Here is a 19405-nt window from a genome sequence, read left to right as displayed (position 1 = left end):
TTGCAGTTCTCTTTTCTCACACAAATTAATCATGTCCAAATGCTAAAAAGTCAACTCAGAAAGCAAACTATTTTTTGGTCATGCAAGTACAGCTAAATATATTGCATATTGCCATAACCAAACTCACTTTTTTTTTTGTACAAGTTCAAGATGAGTACCCTGTCAGCCAGCATATAAACTACCTACTCAAATGTTGACTAAACTGGTGTAAATAAAATATTAGCTCACAACAAATTCAAACAGACACAGTTCAAGAGGAAAAATGCTGTTTATTAATATAGGCTGAAATAATCTCCATACCACATGGAAAGACTTTTTCGGTGCAAGTCCTCAACTATCACATTCTATTAAAGGATATTTCGCACAAAAGTGAAAATGTCATCATTATGTTTTTCCAAACGGGTATAAACTTCTCTCTTCTATTGAACACAGAAGAAGATATTTTGATGAATGTAGGTAGCCAGTTGTTGGTATCTCTATAGTGTAGTGAGAGAGAGAAAAGGAACTATGGAAGTCAATGGCTACCAGCAACTATCTGGTTCCCAACATTTTTCTAAATATCTTCTTCTGTTTTCACCAGAAGAAAGAATGTCGTACAGATTTGGAACAACCAGAGAAAGAGTAAATGATGACAGTATTCTCATTTTTGTGTCAGCTAGGGTAAGAAGGGGGGATGGGGGGGGGGGGACAACAACTAGTTAAATCTCATTACAGTCATGTTCTTAATATCTGAACAATAAAGAGAAACAGTTCAATTCCCTTTAACAACCCATCATTACACACAAGAAAGTCAGAGATTTGCATAAACCCACAGTGCTTGGTTGATGATGATCCTTGGTTGAGAGACAGAGCATGGTGATGACACTTTCTGCTGATTAAAATGAAAACTGGACCCCCCCCACCACCCCCCCGTAACAATAGCGAGTCCAGACATACTGTCCCCCTCAAACTTGTGCATAGATTCTTAATCCTTTCACAACATCTTATTTCTGCATCTAGTGTTAAAACTTGATGGAGAATTAACTCTAAAAACTAGTAAGAAGCTCTGGTAAGAGTTCAAGTTCTGTGTTAATCTACAATTCTCTGGCCTTTGCATTCAGGCCTCTACTGAATTTTTTTTTAAAACAAGTAAAGACAAGAGGATGGAATATCAAGCATCTTTTACTGGACCTCGTTGAGAAACATCAGGCAAGGTAAAATCAAACAGTGGTAGGTCCTTCCACAACCTAACCAATAAACATAACTGTATTTGTACATAAAGCGACAGATACAAACAAACATATTTCAAATAGAAAGTACTCCAAGAAATATTACGCATAGGTTCACTACGAATCTAATATTTGGTAAATGTGTATCTGCTACGGATTCAAATTCAAAAAGACATTTTTAAATCCATAACCTTCAGTGCTTACAGCTGGATTTCTATCAGCATCTTTTTTTCTTCTTTCATTAACCCACTTGTTAAATTCTCATGATAATCAACATCGTAACAGTGGAACTGTAACTCTGGACCCCTAATCTTCCTGAGAAAATATCCAAGTCCCCTGTCAGTGTGCAAGACAGTGACAGAATCATGTTACATTTACAGAAATGAAAGCTTCGGCATCAGTTTAAGCAACAAGAATGTAATTTATAAGCAAAACACAATGCAACACTGAAACAATCCCAGAGTTCAGCAAGTAGCATACATCTTCATTTTAAAAGGTTTTTTTTTTTAATTTATTTATTTAAATGGAAGTTTTTTTTTCTTGCATTCTTGTAATCAATTTCTTTTATTTTTGCAAGTTCAGACAATTCAACCATTTGTAAACGGTAGGTAGATTTGAAAAGAAAAAGAATTTCACAGAATGGAAGAGAGGCACCTTTTGAAATGAGTCAGAATGTCACTAACTAGCATCTGGTCATCTTTACTGTTCATCCATGAATGTAACTGCTTCTCTACCAACTTTCTCACTATAGCCAAAGCTCAGTTTTTTTTTTTTTGTATTTATTTAATTTAATAATGCGATTGAAATGATGCAACACTCTTCAAAATGATAACTTGTGTGGGAATGAATCCACAATAAAAGCCACTATGAGGATACAATTTTACAGGTTTTAAACATTTTAAGATGACAATAAATCCATAAAGTCCTTGAGTAAACAGTAACACATGAAATGTCATCATCTCCCCTGCAGTTTTCAGTTTTTTAGTATAGCTGAGCAAGGGAAAAAAAGACACTCAGTGCAATGCTAGATAGTAACCATGTTTGAACAATTTTTAAAACACACAAATAACAGACAGTACAACATATTACTGTAAGTAAATGAATGGATTATAAATGCAGACAGTCGCCCCGTGACAAGAAGCAGTGATTAGAGAGCGCACATACAAAACCAAACACATTCAAACTTTTTTTTTTTTTTTTTTAAGATCGCTTTTTTTTTTTTTATAGTGAAGAATGTTAAATCTTGTGAGCATGGTATCAATACCCTTGAAAGGGTCAGACCCAAACAAAAATGTAAGAAAAAAATAAATTCACATTTTACAATTGGCGCACTTCAATTCAAGTATCGGTGAAGATATTTATTTTGATATGTTTATGATTTTTCATTCTTTGCCTAGAGATAAAAACATGGTTCATAATTAAGGGATACAACATAATGATTGAAGGTATACACAAATACTGCATGTATGTCCGGTGTCAATTAATTTTAAACATGCTTCTCCAGTAAGACTGTTTGGTTCATATCTATCATTGATCACTCCTTTAGGAAAATTCTCTCAGATGACACACTGTAAGGATCAAGGTCTATTGCTTAATTCAAATTATATTTTACCCATTAGTTTCACAAGGGAAGGATTCAGAATCTGATAGCATTTTTTTTCCCTACATAATGAGCATGATAATATACAAGATAATGTTTAGCTGTAGTCTACCTATGCTGGTGTCACCAGAGACTTCCTGTGATGTTTGGCTGTTTGGAAATACAGCCACATTGTGGTTCACTGTCAGTCAGCTGCGACTGAGTTTGGAACAAGGCAGTTACATACACAGGCAACAGTGATACCCACCCCCACCCCCACCCCGAAACAGAAAAAAAAGTCACTTTAATTTCTTAAGACACATCTGCTGAAATGTCTTTTCCCTAAAGAACAAAAAAGGTTTATACAGCATAAAGGCCCAAAACGAACTGAAACTGAGATGGAAATGCACAGTTCATTTTCAGTCCCCATTTTTACAAACAGTTAATACAGCATACACAAAAGGCCCTCCAGCTTGCGGTCAACCTTCAGAATGTGACCAGCAAGCAGGAGATCATATCAGCAAGAAGTGCATTTTCAATTGTGTTTTTGTCAAACTTTTACAAACAAGATATTAAAATGCTATTACATTTTTGGTATTCAAAAAAAGTACCAGGGATCACTTGTGATCTGTATGCCATCAGCACACCATAATCCCCAATGCTGTTAAAGTTCTTGCTTGTTATAAAGGATTCTTCCAATGACAGCAACAAGATTATCACAAATAGTCAGCATGAGGTGACAAATATATCTGACGAATATCCTCAACCCTTTCCAACCCAACCCTACCTCAAACACACAAGAATCATCAAAGTGCCTCCAAACAGAAGTGCTCTACAACAAAACGACACACACTGGAATTTAAGATGTGAAGTCAGAGATGCCACAGTGTACTCTACATATATATCTATGTATATATTGGCACATGAGACCATAAGGGGAATTCAACACAACCAGCAGCAGAGAGGTAAGATACACAGGTCCCATTTACTGTATAAATGAACTGATGGCTCTGCAGCAGACCTAAACTAGCCACCCTCCTAAATGTATTGCCCCACTGTTAAATATCCTCTTGCGTTTCTTTAATGTACACTTTGTAAGCTGCATACACATCGCTGAATGTGTAAAACCACTTACAAATGATAAATCGTCAAAACGACCAACTTTCAATAAACATAAATTTAGTTCATCTTGTCGTGCCCTGAGATTGCATTGAAATGAGATTTATCAAATTCAGCAGAATTACCACACAGACCTCCGAAAAATGAAATTGGCTTGAAGTTTACAAGGATGGCAATGACCTCGAGTTTGTGAGAAAGTATTATGGGAGGACTGTGGGATAGTTCCAGATTGGCACAGGGCTGACATTACTTGCCCATCTTCTCTAACTTTGCATAGTGACAGCATACCGTGTGCTGTAGTTAAACAGCCAGTGGCAGAAAGAGTCTGTCCACAGAAACGCTGCTCGGACAGGGCTTTTCAAGTACGGGCGACTTGTCTCGACAACAGGGTTGGCTTCACCGAGGCCACACAAGAGAAAAGAGGATGTTAGCAGCTGAGTTAGAGGTGGGACACCCAGGGTGAGGTGCATCAACAGAAGAGTCCCTAATCTAAATGACCTAAGAACACGGTTAACAGCAAAAAAAAAAAAAAAAATGGCCCACACCATAGATCTTCATTTGCATTCGTTATACAGGACAGGAATACAGAGGCACCTGCACTGAAGGCAGTTCAAGAACACTGCATGAAGACCAACAGAATGTGAAAAAAAAAAACACTCTCACACACACACAAAAAAAAAACGTTTCACAACACTGGCAATTCCATTCCATCTCAAGCTCCAGCGAAAAAGATCATGCAATGACCATGAGAGGTGTGATGTTATCTGGAGAAGGAACGGGGGACATTCGAAGATCCGTACCTAAGTTACTACAACAAGGACGCATACGATAAATGATGACGCCAATGTCCATATCAAGACGTCATTTTACTGTCCTGCCTTGCATTCCATTGTAGTAGGTGCACGGAGAAGTTGCGTTGGAGAATCAAACCTCCTCCTATCAGTTTCCACATTCACCTTTTCAATCTTTTTCTAATCGAGGTGCCTCCTCCAGACAGATAAAGACATTAGACTATTTCATTTGAGTAACAATGACATTCACTTTAAAAGAGAGGGGGAAAAAGTACAGACACACAATAAAACATACATTGCAAGTTTTGTATGATTGTAGAATTTGTTCTTCCCTTCATTCTGATTTTTTTTTTGCACTCAAGTTTCTGGACCAGAGATGGACGACAAACAAATGCATTTTTTTTGATTACCAGTAAGGTACAAAAACAAAGGAAAAAAAAAAAAAGTTAAAAGTTGCCATAAGAAGGTTTTTTTTTTTTTTCTTTTTTTTTTTCTAACTATACACTCCATTTATCTGATTTATTGGCTTCACAGAAGGAGCATAACTCTTGTAATAAGTGCTATGATAATACCCCTTTAAGAAGAGACATAGAAAACGTAGATGTCTTTTATGTTTGTACCAAATGCAAAGGTCTCTTATTCTGTACTGCATTAAGAGAAATCCATTGTATTTGGTATTGTGCCTGACTCCCATGCCATGTGCCTCTGCTTTGGATTCCATTTCTGTTTGGTGAAGAAGTGGCTGGGAGACTGTGAGATCCAACACATGCCGAGTTTAAAACTGCATGGAGTGATGTCAAACACAATTAACAGTTTCTCCTTTCCACGCAAATACCGAACAGCCAGCAAGCCAGACGGACAGAGGCAAGATGGGAAAATGAGTTCAAAGGTTAAATTCTTCAAAAATCTTCGAGAGAAAAAAAAAAGGAGTCTTAAGTTTCAGTAAGCTTCAGTGTGGACGGAAGAAAGGGTCTCTGGCTTCTATTGCACAATGCATCAGAATGAGTTTCTTTTCTTGATAGTATCTCAATAAAAGTGGCCAACCAGATACTTCACATAGTAACTGAATAACTTCTGATTGGTTCAGCACTGAAGTCCATAAGGTATACTTAAAAAGCCTCCACTGAGAGCGTTTTAACAGTGGTTATGTTCTCGCGCACAGATGCTTGGTCAAGTTCCAGCAGACACACTGACATCCATTCATCTACATCAAAGCTTAACATTCAGCTTATTATTGTTATTTTTTAAACCATACACATATTTTTGTAAAAACAAACTGGCATGAGTCAATAGAAATCAAAGAGCAGTGCAGCTCCCTTTTGTAAAACTAAAAGAATTAAAGAAAAAAGATCATTGGTGATTAGTCATGCTGACAGGCCACTGCTAGGAGTGTTCTTCTCATTTGCTCTGGCCTATTCGCTGGCTCAGAAACAGAACTGTGCAAGATACAAAGTTTTTTTTTTTTTTTTTTTTGTTAGTTTTTTTCTTGTTGGTTTAAAAAAAAAGTAACATTTCAAGGAGGACCTGGAGAGAGAGCACTTACGGCTAATATAAGTTCTGAAGAAACTATGCAAAATTGAAAACCAAAAAAGTACCAGGATCGTTCCAATCATCAGAACAGTGTCGTTATAGGGAAAGGTGTCACGAGGTCTCACTGTGCCTGGGTCGCTTTCAGATGGCTGCCTCGCTGATGGCTTCTCCTGAACAACACTTCTGAGAAAAAAAAAAACCTTTGGAAATAAAAAAAGCATTAAAAGGTTTCTGCTTCTTTCTTGCTTTCAAAGGTCTTTGAACACTAAGAACAAGATCATCGAAAACAACAGATAGTCTGACATAAAAACCAGAGGACAAATAAACAGCATTGGGAGGTTTGCAGCTTTGTTTCACCCTAAACCTCCATTACAGCTCCACAAAAAATGATTATCGCCACATTGATTTGCTTGGGTTTTGATCCATTAGGTCTTTTGACTTTGTTGGTTTATGATGTCCGATACATCCTACATGCTCTCTCCGCTCAGAAGGTCTCCCGGGAGCAGAGTGTTAATTGGGATGGGGCTGCCGATTACCCTGGTGTCGTCTCCATTTGGGGGAGCCCACAAACTGGAGTACTGTGGCACACCTCCCCACAGCAGGTCGCTTCCGTTTCCGCTGCTGCTGTTCCCGGTACTGCAGACGGTCTTGGTACCTCCTCCACCCCCGCTCCAGAGGCCTGTGGGGTGGCTGGCAGCAGGGTTGCACAGCCGGGGTTGATTGGAGCCTGGTGCTGGGCTGGCCTGCCAGCTGGTGGTGGGGGTAAGGGACTGGCCCTGTGCAAAGAAGCGGTTCACTTCGTCCTCACCGGCAAACTCTGCCAGGATGGTAGTGTTACCCAGCACACACCTTGAGAGGCAGACAAAACGTTGAAAGGGATTCAAGTATTAAAAAGCTTTCTTGATTGAGAACACACGTAATCAGCTTGAAGAGAGAAAGATGACATGATGCACATTTATCTACAGGACTTGAATTTAGAAAAAAAGTGAAGAAACAACAAATACCTAAAACTATAAACTGTATATAAAAGCTATTCTCAAATATCCTCTTTAGGCTCTGTCCCAAATGGCACATTTCATGTGCACTAGCAGTCTTGTAGACATACAATGCCAGTCATGTATACATGACTGTAAAGTCTGTAATGCCGAAGGGCTCGGCAGCAGACTTCTACCCAACAGTCAAAGGGGCATCATGTCTCAAAAGTGTGGACTTAGAGGAAGACCGTGGGTGTTTAGGGTGCCATTTGGGACAAGGCCTCAGAGATGTTTGAAACAAAAGAGCTTGTAGTCTTACATGTGTAGGGATTTTTGGGCTTTGGCAGTCTCCTCCTTGGAGCTATAACGTACAACAGCATTGCCCTGCGTCAGGTTCAGATGGAAGGTAATGAGAGGGCCGTGCTGCATGCACAGAGTCCGCAGGGTGGAGCCGTCAATCTGATGAACACACATAAATTAGTAAATTCATTGTTATTCATATTCAAGTGCTAAGGGGCAGTTCAGAGAGAATGCATTCTTGCATTAATAACAAGGACGGAATGGTAAAAAGAAGCTGCACAGAACACAACGGTTTTGAAATGCACTTTTTAAATTGGTCATGTTTTAGCCAAAACAAACATAAAAGCTGGGCAACTTTCAAAACACTGTGCTACTTTTAAAATCTGAACAGATTTTAAACACTATAGCCATAAAAGGCTTGCCAAGAAGAAAAACTGGGCATCATGCAGGATCACACACTACCAGACTTTACACACGCATTGAACACAAAGAAATCAGTCTCGTTGCTAGAAGGTGAATGACAGATAAAAAAAATATTATAAAATCAGCTCAAAAAAATATATATATGGTATTCTCTGACTGGACTGATTTTGAAGTGTAGGAACTCCTATTGAAATGCTAAAAATGATACATAGATGCTGCTGTAAACACATACTCAGAATATGCCAGCCTACAGCTTCTTCTGATTGGCCCAATGTTTCGAAATTGATACTGATGAGGTGCGCTATATGTCAAAACTTCTTTTTGTGCTCATGTGTAAGATGATGGAAAAACAGTGAGTTATAATGCAGCAGTAATAAAAAAGTGTTTTTATAGAAGTGTAGTTTTTAAAAAACCTTTATATTGAAAAAAAAAAAAGATTAATCAGCAGAGTGCAACTAACAAAATAATAGTGCATAAATGCTAAATAAAAAAACCTCAATACCTGTATTAAAAAAAAAGAAAAGTGACATACTTATAAATCTCTGTAATTTCATGCTATGAATCTGAATAAATCATACTAGTTTTCACAATAATATCAATTGTTTGCTCTATGCACCTGAGGAGTGAGGTTTCTCAGCACCAGCCAGCTGCTTCCTCTGTTGGGACTGTCAGAGCTCCAAGTTCCCCCTTCTATAACAAAAAATAATGAGACCGGTTTGGAAAAACATGTTGCAGCTGAGCATATTTTCCACTAAATTCTTGACTTTTGGCCATTTGCAAATCTAAACACACAACTTGAGACAGACAGAGGGAAGTCTGACTGGTTGGCCACACTACAGCAGAACCTCGTGAGTAACTGGTTTTGCTGCTTTGTACCACACAGGTGTACTGAGGATTTACCTGAGGAGTAAGAGCTGGTCCAGCCCTGGCTGAGGCCAAGAGAGTTTCCTCCCCAGGTGGAGGAGGGCTTGGTGTTGGTCAGGCCTGGAGGGGGGCGTGAGGGAGCACAGGAGTTACGTGTCCCTGGAGAACCCTTCCATAACTCATGAGATAAAGAGGCCTGTGTGTGGGAGATGGGTCCAGGGGACCAGGTAGACTTCATTTCCAAGAGTTTTCCTGAAGAAGAGAGGAGTGGAGGAAAGAGAGGGACAAATGAATAACAGCTGTAGGCACAGTCTCACACATAACTGTCTCTAAGGATTGGTAACAGAAACAATATGCAAACAGAAATTTGTTCTGGTTGGGATTATTCAAACAGCCACAATGAGGCAGAGAAAGTCCGTTCTAATGGCTATTTCAAATAAATGCTGTTCTTTTAAAATTTTTATTCATCAAAGAATGCTGAAAAATTTGTAATCACAGTTTCCACACATATATTAAGCAGCACAGCTATTATCTCATTTACTAAGAATTATTTATTGAGCACCAAATAGCATATTAGAATGATGGGACACTGAAGACTGGAGTAATGGCTGCTGAAAATTCAGCTTTGCCATCACATGAATAAATACAATTTTAAATATTTTATTTAAAATATTAAGACAGAAAACAGTTTGTAGTAATATTTCTAAATTTTACCATTTTAGTGTATTATACATAAATAATAGCCGACTAGGTGAAAAATACTTTTTAATAATTATCACAAATAAATATTAAAATGGTATTATCGAAACTGAAAATCAGGGAAACTGTGTGAACGATACATTTGATTTAACAGAATGTTACAAGGAATAGCGTGTTCAGCTTTCCATATGCTATCAACATTTTTTTTTTTTTTTTTTTTTTTTTTTACTTTTATTAGAATAAAATTATAAATGTCTGCTCATATAACATACTGCAACCTCCCTCAGCAGGTCTTTTAAACATTAAAATATTCACTATATATATCTACATATTTACATATATGGATACATACATACATACATACAAACATAAACTTATGGTTAGTTTATTGATTCTGACAACGATCCAAATTTAAAACAGCAAAAACTATAACAGAACAAGGGTGAATGTGGGTTTTAGGAGAACACACTTGGTGAGGGCCTGTCTAGGTGTAAGGATTAATAAGGGGTAAGTAGGTCTAGTGTGGGACAGGGCCGTTTAGGATTTAGGGCTGTACCTGGACTGTTAGCATCCCTCTCGTTCTGAGGGGACAGACTGAATGAGTTACAGGCACTGACTGACCATTCACTCGAGGAAGACACTGTCCCAAACGGAGATGGGGAAAAGGCTATTGTGGCCATATGTCCCAAGTGGATAGCAAAAGGGGCGTGAAGAAACAGTACAAAACATTTATTGTGTAATGATCCTTAAAACAGTGATTTCTGTTATAGCTTTAAAGTTGATAGTCAACATTCATTTAGAAGTAAATATTTCAGAACTTTTAAGTAACAAGTTCTGTTGGTCTGTTACATATTTCATATGCTATTAATCATCCTTACCCCCAGTCCTGTCACGTAACAGGTAGCGATTCACATCCTGTATGTTAGTGTTAATGGTGGGGCCACTTGGAACACTTCCCGGGGTCATGTTGGGGTCATTCTCAGGGTCAATGTTCTGAAGACCTTTCCATGGCACCCCAGGGCAGAATTCTGAGATAACATAAGAACATAATTGGTTGTTCAGCATCAAGACTCAAAGTATGTAACGGGTCGGCAACCTAATTTTTTTCTGGGAAAATCACTGTGCCATCTGAGACGCATAATAAAAAATATATATTGCTGTGATCAGTGGGGATAATGTGCCAGTGAAGCTTACCAGGAGGCCAGTTGATATTGGAGTTATTAGACATTTTCTCATTGTGACTTTTGCCTTGTGTCCAGCTCTCTGGAGACACCAAGGTGCTGGTGGGGGATTCGGAGCTTGACATCAAATTGTATGGGCTGAAAGAATCTTCCATGGTGTTCTTTCCGACAGGAACATGGGACTGAGCAGAAGAGATTGAACCTGAAACAAAAGAACGGTCTCTTTAATCTCTCTATTCACAGGGGGTTTTACTCAAAACATAATTTAATAAAACATTTAGAGACTAAGCAACATAATTTAATAAAACATTTAGAGGCGAAGCAAGACATATATTTTAATGCCCAATATCTGAACTATTTTGCTTCTCTAAAAAAAAAAAAATCCATCTTCAAAGTTACAATCGGCGTAATAAATTTCAGGATTACAGGCTTGAGCTTTTGTCCTCAGATGAACTCACTCCAGTAAACTGCAGCGGCTCGGCTGGTAGTACTGTTCAGGCCAAGTTTACGGAGAACAAATGCCAAGAAAGGATAATACTTTAAAAGGCCCTGCTGACTCAGAGCAAAAATAACTCTGGAATGTCTGCAAGCACTTAATCTGAGAAGGAGTTTTGTCTGTCCTTTTGAAATACACAAATCTCAGGAACAGAAATTGTGACTCGGTGTCTGGAGTTTGGTGTTTGATTAAATATATTGCTGTGTTTTCATTGAGTGGAATGTTGTTTGTTGAAGCAGAAGTATGCACAGACTTCCGGAGCAGCAGGAGCAAAGCAACACTGCTAGGGCACAATGGGGGAGGGGGATGCCCCCCTTAGTAGAAGGGGACACATAGACCGGACCGAAAGGGCACTTTAGCGTCCCCCTTCCCGGTGCATGCCACTGTTTTAAAGGATGTAAGACCTTAAGGCTATCATATGATTGTCTTGACATTTATAGATTAGATTAGATACATTTATGTAGTCACAGCACAAAATCACGCCCATAATATGTCTGGAGCAATGAATAAATTAATACCGTGCTTATTGAGGTTTGCTTCCAAGTGCTGAGCGCTAGCTGACAGGGAATCTATGGAGTTTGAATGAGTCCACTGCGAGAGCCGGGATTGAGGCTGAGGTTGGTCTTTAAGAGATAGACTTCTCACCTCCATACAGTTTACATTCATGTTCGGGTTCAAACCAGCTACAGAAGGGGAGACAAAGAGACAAGGAGATTAATGCACAAAAGGGGGAAAACATGTCATGATTAAATAACTAAAACTATAAATAAATTATACAAATGTATGCATTTAGCAGATGCTTTTATCCAAAGCAACTTAAAGTGCTTTCAGGCTAAAAAAATTTACCTAACGTGTTCCCTGGGAATCAAACCCACAACCTTGTGCTGCTAACACAATGCTCTACCACTTGAGCCTAATACATTATTTATTTATAACAATGTTTGTGCCGAAAACCCCCTAATGAAACCCCAAATGAAGATAACTGAAAGGCATTAGATTGTTACTTGTGACTAAAGCAAAGTTTTAAATTGACAGTCATAGTATTATTACAAATGATACAGAACTCAGCTACTATATAAAATTTACACTGTGTTAAGATGTGCTTTCAATTAACAACTTGGACTTACTATAAGGTTAGGGTTTGTACTATTGTTAGCTGTTTGTAATTCTGCAAAATTTACTGGTATTATTACTACAGTACGTACATGGAACATGCACAACATGGACATTGTAAAATAAAGTGACAAGTGCACACAGACACACAGACACAGACACACAGACACACAGACACACAGACACACACACAAGAGTGTGTGCACATGAGGCTTGTTCTCTTACAGAGTGTATAAGGACTGAAGGAGTTTGGAGAAGACTGCTGCTCTTTGGTCTGCAGGTCTGAGACGGAGAGGCATGAAGTGTGAGGATGACCTGTAAAAGTATCCAGGCTTGCCTTGCCAAGATTTGGGTGCAGGCCAGTGTGAGAGGAAGGTGGAGGCTGCTGCTGTTTCATAAGCAGGGCCTGGGCCAGCTGACGCTGGTGCTGCTGGATCTGCTGCTGCATGTTTGTGATTGTACGTGCAACCTGTGTGAGAGGACGACGGTGATCATCTTTTTCACTGTATATGGAACATTATTTGTTATGCTCATGAAAAGATAACTATAAGCTAATATTTTAGGACTAGAATTACTATAAGTGTCTAAATACCAGGGCCAGTAAAATAAATGTCATACTTGCTGCTCTTGTTGTTTGATGGGACCAGAGACATTACGCTGAGCCTGCATCATTTGCTGCTGAATCTGCAAACGCTGATAAGCCTAACCGAAAGAGAAAAAGACACAATTTGAGAAAGAGAGGAAATTACAGAGAAATAGAAAGAAGTAGAAAAAGAGATAGAAAGGTGATGGGGTCATTATCAAGACAGAAAGCACTAGCATCTCACTCCCTGCAGACAGGCCAGTGGGTAGACGACAATCATTGGTATTCATGTGGAAACATCAGAGCAGGCGAGTGAACTGTGACTCACCACCTGCAGTTGTTGTAGTTGGTACAGCAGGGTCATTTGTTGAGGATTTATTGGTGAGGTTAAAAGTGCAGGATTCAGTCCAATGTTTTTTGCCGCAAACTGTAAGAGCTGTGCTTGAACCTAGAGTGGAAAAAAACAAAAAAACGGTTTGTGCACAGCCTGATGATCCACAACATCCATTGTGTTGACGTCACAGACTATAGTACATTGATGACATTTCAGTGTCTTTTCAATTATTCATGAGACCTCGTGTTCTTATCCTATGAGAAGACGCTTCTCTTAATTATTCACAACAGCCAGGGATGGGCAGTATTTCAAATACATGTATTTGAAATACATAATACTATTTTGTAATTAAATACCTTTGAAAAAAAAATAGAATATATTTGGCATTTAAACAATTAATCTGAGTATGAATTTTCTAAATACATAAGGTATCAACCTACTTATTTGACTGCTGATTTCCTGCAGGGATGGGCAGCATTTGAAATACATGTATTTGAAAAACTACTTTGTATTTTAATACCTTTGGAAAAAGTCAAATGTATTTTGTATTTAAATACATTTAATCTTAGTCATTTCTTTGTATTTAGTGTGTTTTTATACAGGTTTTGTTGATGGGGACAATAAAAGGTCCTGTATGTACGATTGACACAGAGTGGTTATTGCAGGCCAAATAAAAATAACTGGAGAGGGTTTTTTTTCGCCCCGCACCTCCTCCTTAGACTTGACACACACAACGGTTGCCAGACTGATGACAAAAACAGGAACGAGTGCACTTGATGATGAATGAAATGAAATACGTGGTGTTTTTCACCAACTATTGGAATACAACTATACAAAATACAACTGGGTAAACTGGCAGTGGGTGGGTTTCACAAACCAAGACAGAGACTGACATTCTGGGCCGTAGCACACATTTTCAAAGGAGAATAACTGACTGTAGCATTGTTTTTCAGATACACAAAAGTATGTTAACTTAGCATGTTTCTTAAATATCTGCAGACATATTATGGTATTTTTATGCTTTAACAGTCTCAAATACATACAGGACCTTTAAATGTGGGGTAACCCAAATGGTCTTTTATTTATAAGTTGAGGGTGAGTAAATAATGACAGAACTTTAATTTTTGAGTGAAATATCTCTACATGTAACAACCCTATAGTGTATTATTCTTCTTCTGGTGATTGAGTTCGGTTCTTTGCCACTGTTGCCTTCTGGCTTGATTTATTGGGGTCTGAAAGACACTTAATCTTCAGTAATTTATCAATATGACCACAGTGACTGACACAGTCAGATGAAAACAGTACTTGAACTGAATTTAGCTGGATAATGGGACTATTGTTTTCAGTTTAGCTACTTTACATCAACACTGTAAAACTAAATCAGCACTGAACTGACTTGAGTTGAATAACAACATTGCTTATAGCTGATTAAATTCACACTGTTATGTTATCTGAACTGACTTTAGCTAAATAATGACACTGTTGTCTTTTAGAGCTGCTTTAATGCAGAATCTGTCTCCACAGCTGAACTTCCGTAATGAATTCTGCTGTTTTCTTGTTTATCTCTATGAAGCTGCTTTGACACAAATGGTACTGTATAAAGCACTACAGAAATAAAGGTGACTTGACTTGACTATTCCGACTAGAGGATTGACTTGAATTTAAGAATTATGAAATTTGAATTTGAAATAATAGAATCAATTTGTACCTGAGGGTTGAGAAGCTGAGGCACTTGAGCACGTAGAGTAGGCTGGGCGGAGCTAAGAGGTGGCACTGGTGGTTGAGGGGGCGGGGCCTGCTGTTGCATGACCCGAGTTTGTGCTGCTCCGTTAGTGCCGAACATTCCATTCTGCATCTAGAAAACAGAGAGTGGGGGTATAGACCAATAAAAATAAAATGCTTTTATATACTCCTAATGGCTGGATGCACTTAACAAGAAAACATTTCAGCACAAATTGAAATCTCTTTTACAATGCAGCCTCTTAAAAAAAATAGTATGTTCTTTTTAACATTGACCTGAACACAACGTCAAATTCTCCTGCCACTTTCAGATTAAAATAAACCACTAAAATAAATAAATATTAATTTCATATAAATAAAAAATAAATACAAATAAGTTCATTTCACCACTCTAGTATTAGTGGCTAGAATATATATATATAAGCAGTAGGACCTTATACCAGACAAAGCAGCTTTACAGCTGCATCTAAATTTAAAACGCTTGTGTGCTGTGGATATGTCCTTTCCACAGATTTCACAACACTCACCTGTCTGTTGTTCAAGTTTTGCATGGACAGGCCAGAGGAGACCCCACCCAATCCGTGGCTAGGGAGGCTGCTATTGGCCAATGGGAGCTTGAGGCCAGGAGAAGGCATAAACTGTGAGGTTGAAGCATCATCTGACAGCCTACCATCCTGAGAGACCAGAAAATGTTACAAAAATTAGTTGTAAAATTGACCTAATCAAATTTTCTCTACTCCAGTCTAGAAAATTTCTTGGGACTTCTTCAAAACAAACAAAAAACTGTACCTTGTCTAGGAAGGGGGCACGATCCAGTGAGTGGTCTTTGGAGAGGTTTGTGGGTCGGCACACAACGGGTTTATTCATTCCATTACTGTAGTCTGACATGCCCATTCCCCGTTTGTCCAGTTCAGTTTTCTTCTCCAACAAAGCACCTGAAAAAAACAGCAAGTACATAATCAGTATTTAAGACAAAGATCATATGACGCGTGTCTGCTGTTATGAGTTAACATCAAAGTTTACTACGTACTCATGGCCTGATCCAGATTCATGTTGTTGCTCTTTAGGGCTTCTTCTGCAGGATCCTTCTGTATCAGGTAAAAGAAAAATAATTTATATGCTAAATATTTTTTATTTCACATATCTTGTTAATGACAAAAGAGTAAATGTTTATGGATTCAACATACTGGAAAACCCATATCTGTAAGCTGCTTGATAAGTCTGGTCATAATCCAAACATCATCCTGTCTGTTGAAGACCTTGCCCTGTAAAGAACAAACAATAGCAATATTACTTATATATATATATATATATATATATATATATATATATATATAGTTTACATAAAAAGCTTCTTAACCACACAATAAGCATGTGACATGACATTACACAACAGAGCACTCATGGCTTTAAATGGCTTACCCTTTGTGGGCCCTTCTTGGATTGACTCCAGGAGTTACACAAGGTATCTTGGGATGTAGGACTATTCCACATGTCACCATCATCAGCATCCCATTGGCCAGTGTTCATGCCAAGCTCTTCCCCTCCTGATCCCCAGCCATCTTGCATAGATTTTGGACCTGGCAAAACACCAATAGACAAGACTGCTCATAATCAGGGCTGTAACCAGAATTTTATTACCATACATTTTATTAGAGCCCGATCGATTTATTGTTTTGCTAATTTTATCGGCCGATATGAGACTGTCGCAGATATATCTGCATTGGAGTATATCCCACAGATATGCTACCAATATTTTTTTTTTATAGAACATATAATGCAGATAAAATGCTGTAATTACTTTGTCCAGCAGAGAGCTCTCCATTGTTTACTAATGACGACCCAGGCCAATGTAGTGACACCAGTCAAGTGTTTCAACCATAATTTTACAAAGATAGGAGAAAACTTTTTAAGTGCAAAAAAAAAAAAAAATTATTCAACAATTTCTTTTCTTCCTGGACAGGTGCTGCTGATGTAGAACACACATGCACGTCACCTTGTTCACAAGCAGAGGAAAGCAATGCGCTTGTCAAGTCAAGTCACCTTTATTTATATAGTGCTTTAAACAAAATACTTTGCGTACTTTGCACTCAAAGCAACTGAACAACATTCATTAGAAAAACAGTGCGTCAATAATGCAAAATGATAGTTAAAGGCAGTTCATCATTGAATTCAGTGATGTCATCTCTGTTCACTTTAAAAAGTGTCTGTGCATTTATTTGCAATCATGTAAACGATATCGCTGTAGATGAAGTGACCCAAACTAAGCAAGCCAAAGGCGACAGAATGGAGAAAAAAAACTTGGTAGAAACCAGGCTCAGTTGGGGGGCCAGTTCTCCTCCGACCAGATGAAACCAGCAATTCAATTCCAGGCTGCAGAAAAGTCAGATTGTGTCAATAATTGCATGGGAGTACTGTCCCCAAAAGAGAATAAATCATCAAATAAAAGTCGTTATTTATTTATTTTTTTGAGCACAAAAAAGTATTCCCATAGCTTTGTAAAATTACAGTTGAACCAGTGATGTCACATTAACCATTTACTTACTACATTTCTGTGCCTTGATCATGGTAGGACCCTAGCTGTCTATGGGAGGATCGGAGAGCTCTTGGATTTCATCAGACATCTCTTAAATTGTGTCCCTGAAGAAAGCTCTTACAGGTTTGGATCGACACAAGGGTAAGTATTGACAGAATTTTCAGTTTTAGGTGAACTATCCCTTTAAAGGGTACCTATTATGTTCCTTTTTTCAAGATATTTCAATGTGTCTGTAAAGTTTCAGCTCAAAATACCCCACAGATCATTTATTATAGAATAAAAAAAAGCCTATTTTGAGTGTGCATGACTTTTTAGATGCAAATAAGCTGCTTCTCCCTATCACCTTTTCCAGAATCGGCTAGCCTTTACAGCTCAAAACTAAAAAAAAACTATGCCAAAAAGCATCGCTTTGGTTTTTAATTATGACTATTGCACTTAATTAATGCATTTTAAATCCATATCAGTTTAAACTTCTGCACACACAGACTTTCACATGTCATGTGAGTACTAAACTAAGTTCTCTTTCACACACGTTTATGTAAAAAAAATAAAAAATGCATAAATTACAAAAACACAGTCAGCTATGTCTGTGAAGTTTGTTTATATTAGATCTGTGTATCAAGTGACAGCAGTGTAAAATACAGTACCTAAACAATTACTCACAGCTCTGAACTGAATGGATTGTGGACTGCGTCTCGGCACTGTGATCGGCTTGCTCTTAGACACTGCTTATGATTTATAGGGATTAAAAAAAAGGGGCAGGCGAATTTTTAGGATTGTTGTGTACACACACTGCCAACACACATTTATGTTCAAACAACATGTACAAGTTAATTTCTGTGGCACCAGGGTCACCAAATTAAACTGCAAACATAATGACAGTTTTCAAACAAGCTTCTCAAATACTGTCCCATTCTGTTACTGGTTGTAAAGACATATAGCCATGGTCCAAACCCACGTCACTGGTTGTGTCAGTGCTTGTCAGGCTGGTTGAGATGTTCAAGCAAACAGAGCAATTTTTTTAAATGCCAGAGAGCCACAGAATTTATATTTTATAATACAAATAACTTAAAGTTGTAACTTAAAGTATTTAGCAGAAAAAACTAAAACTTAAAATTTGAAGTGAATTAATGCAATCTGTACTTGATTTATGCAACCACCAGAGGCCAGTGTGGTTTAACTTTGTTTGACAGATGGCGGAAGTGATAGAAAAGTGTTTATTATGTTCGTAAAATTGATATTTATCTCACAAAAATGCATAGATTCATTACAGCAGGCCTTTATTCACCACCCAGAACCGTGTGAGGGATGTTTTATTACGGATGTGCACACTTTATTTCATGTCTTCTGAACTGTTGACAACCAACACCCGCTTAGCCCCATTGAAAGGCTTGGAGGGGCTAGGACTATTTTTAGTTAGGCTAATTTAAATTTTTGGGTGAACTAACCCTTTAAGTATCAACAATTTCTTAGTTTCCAAACTTCCATTATAGCGAGTGCTTTAATATGAAAAGGTTTCTTTATTTCATTACCTTCCTGACAGGAGCCTGATCCAGCAGGTGCATTTCCTCTACCATAGGGTCCACTGGAGTCATGGCCACCTTCACCCCATCCCCCACAGCCCCTAGAGTGCTGGCCCCAAGTTGAAGTTCCATTGTCCACAGAAGAGTTAGAATTGGCTGGCTCGCCCCATGAAGAGGGTTCGGAGTTTGGCTGTACATTACTAGGCTCTCCCCAGCCTGGTAATTAAAATATAAAAAATAAAATGTTTTTTTTTTATGTCCAAATAATCAATAAATTATCAAAATAGTATCAAGCAGAACACACATTTAGGCTTCCAAACTGATGGATGTTTTTTTTTTTAGTGGACATCAGAGATTGCACTAACCTTGACTTCAACAATCTCCGGATATTTTACTAAAGTTTTCCAGATGT

General features: G+C 38.1%; 1 protein-coding gene across 2 annotated transcripts in view; it reads right to left on the bottom strand.

Moving 5' to 3' along the window:
• Positions 1–249: 249 nt before the first annotated feature.
• Positions 250–19405, bottom strand: part of LOC127959272 (trinucleotide repeat-containing gene 6C protein) — a 47040-nt gene continuing 27884 nt past the window's right edge. For both annotated transcript variants that reach the window (XM_052558335.1, XM_052558336.1), the window contains 17 exons: positions 19003–19209; positions 16357–16514; positions 16122–16199; positions 15965–16022; positions 15724–15869; positions 15462–15608; positions 14903–15049; positions 13189–13308; positions 12896–12979; positions 12503–12746; positions 11683–11847; positions 10682–10870; positions 10366–10515; positions 8825–9040; positions 8541–8614; positions 7521–7660; positions 250–7076 (listed from right to left, as the gene is read on the bottom strand). In XM_052558335.1, coding sequence (XP_052414295.1) covers positions 6695–7076; positions 7521–7660; positions 8541–8614; positions 8825–9040; positions 10366–10515; positions 10682–10870; positions 11683–11847; positions 12503–12746; positions 12896–12979; positions 13189–13308; positions 14903–15049; positions 15462–15608; positions 15724–15869; positions 15965–16022; positions 16122–16199; positions 16357–16514; positions 19003–19209 — 2705 coding nt within the window. In that variant the 3' untranslated portion in view covers positions 250–6694. The remainder of the gene's footprint in view (positions 7077–7520; positions 7661–8540; positions 8615–8824; positions 9041–10365; positions 10516–10681; positions 10871–11682; positions 11848–12502; positions 12747–12895; positions 12980–13188; positions 13309–14902; positions 15050–15461; positions 15609–15723; positions 15870–15964; positions 16023–16121; positions 16200–16356; positions 16515–19002; positions 19210–19405) is intronic.

Source organism: Carassius gibelio, chromosome B6 (genome assembly GCF_023724105.1).
Source record: "Carassius gibelio isolate Cgi1373 ecotype wild population from Czech Republic chromosome B6, carGib1.2-hapl.c, whole genome shotgun sequence".
In the NCBI taxonomy this organism is placed as follows: domain Eukaryota; kingdom Metazoa; phylum Chordata; class Actinopteri; order Cypriniformes; family Cyprinidae; genus Carassius; species Carassius gibelio.
The sequence above is the reverse complement of the archived record's forward strand: the minus strand, read 5'-3'. Positions and strand labels throughout refer to the sequence as shown.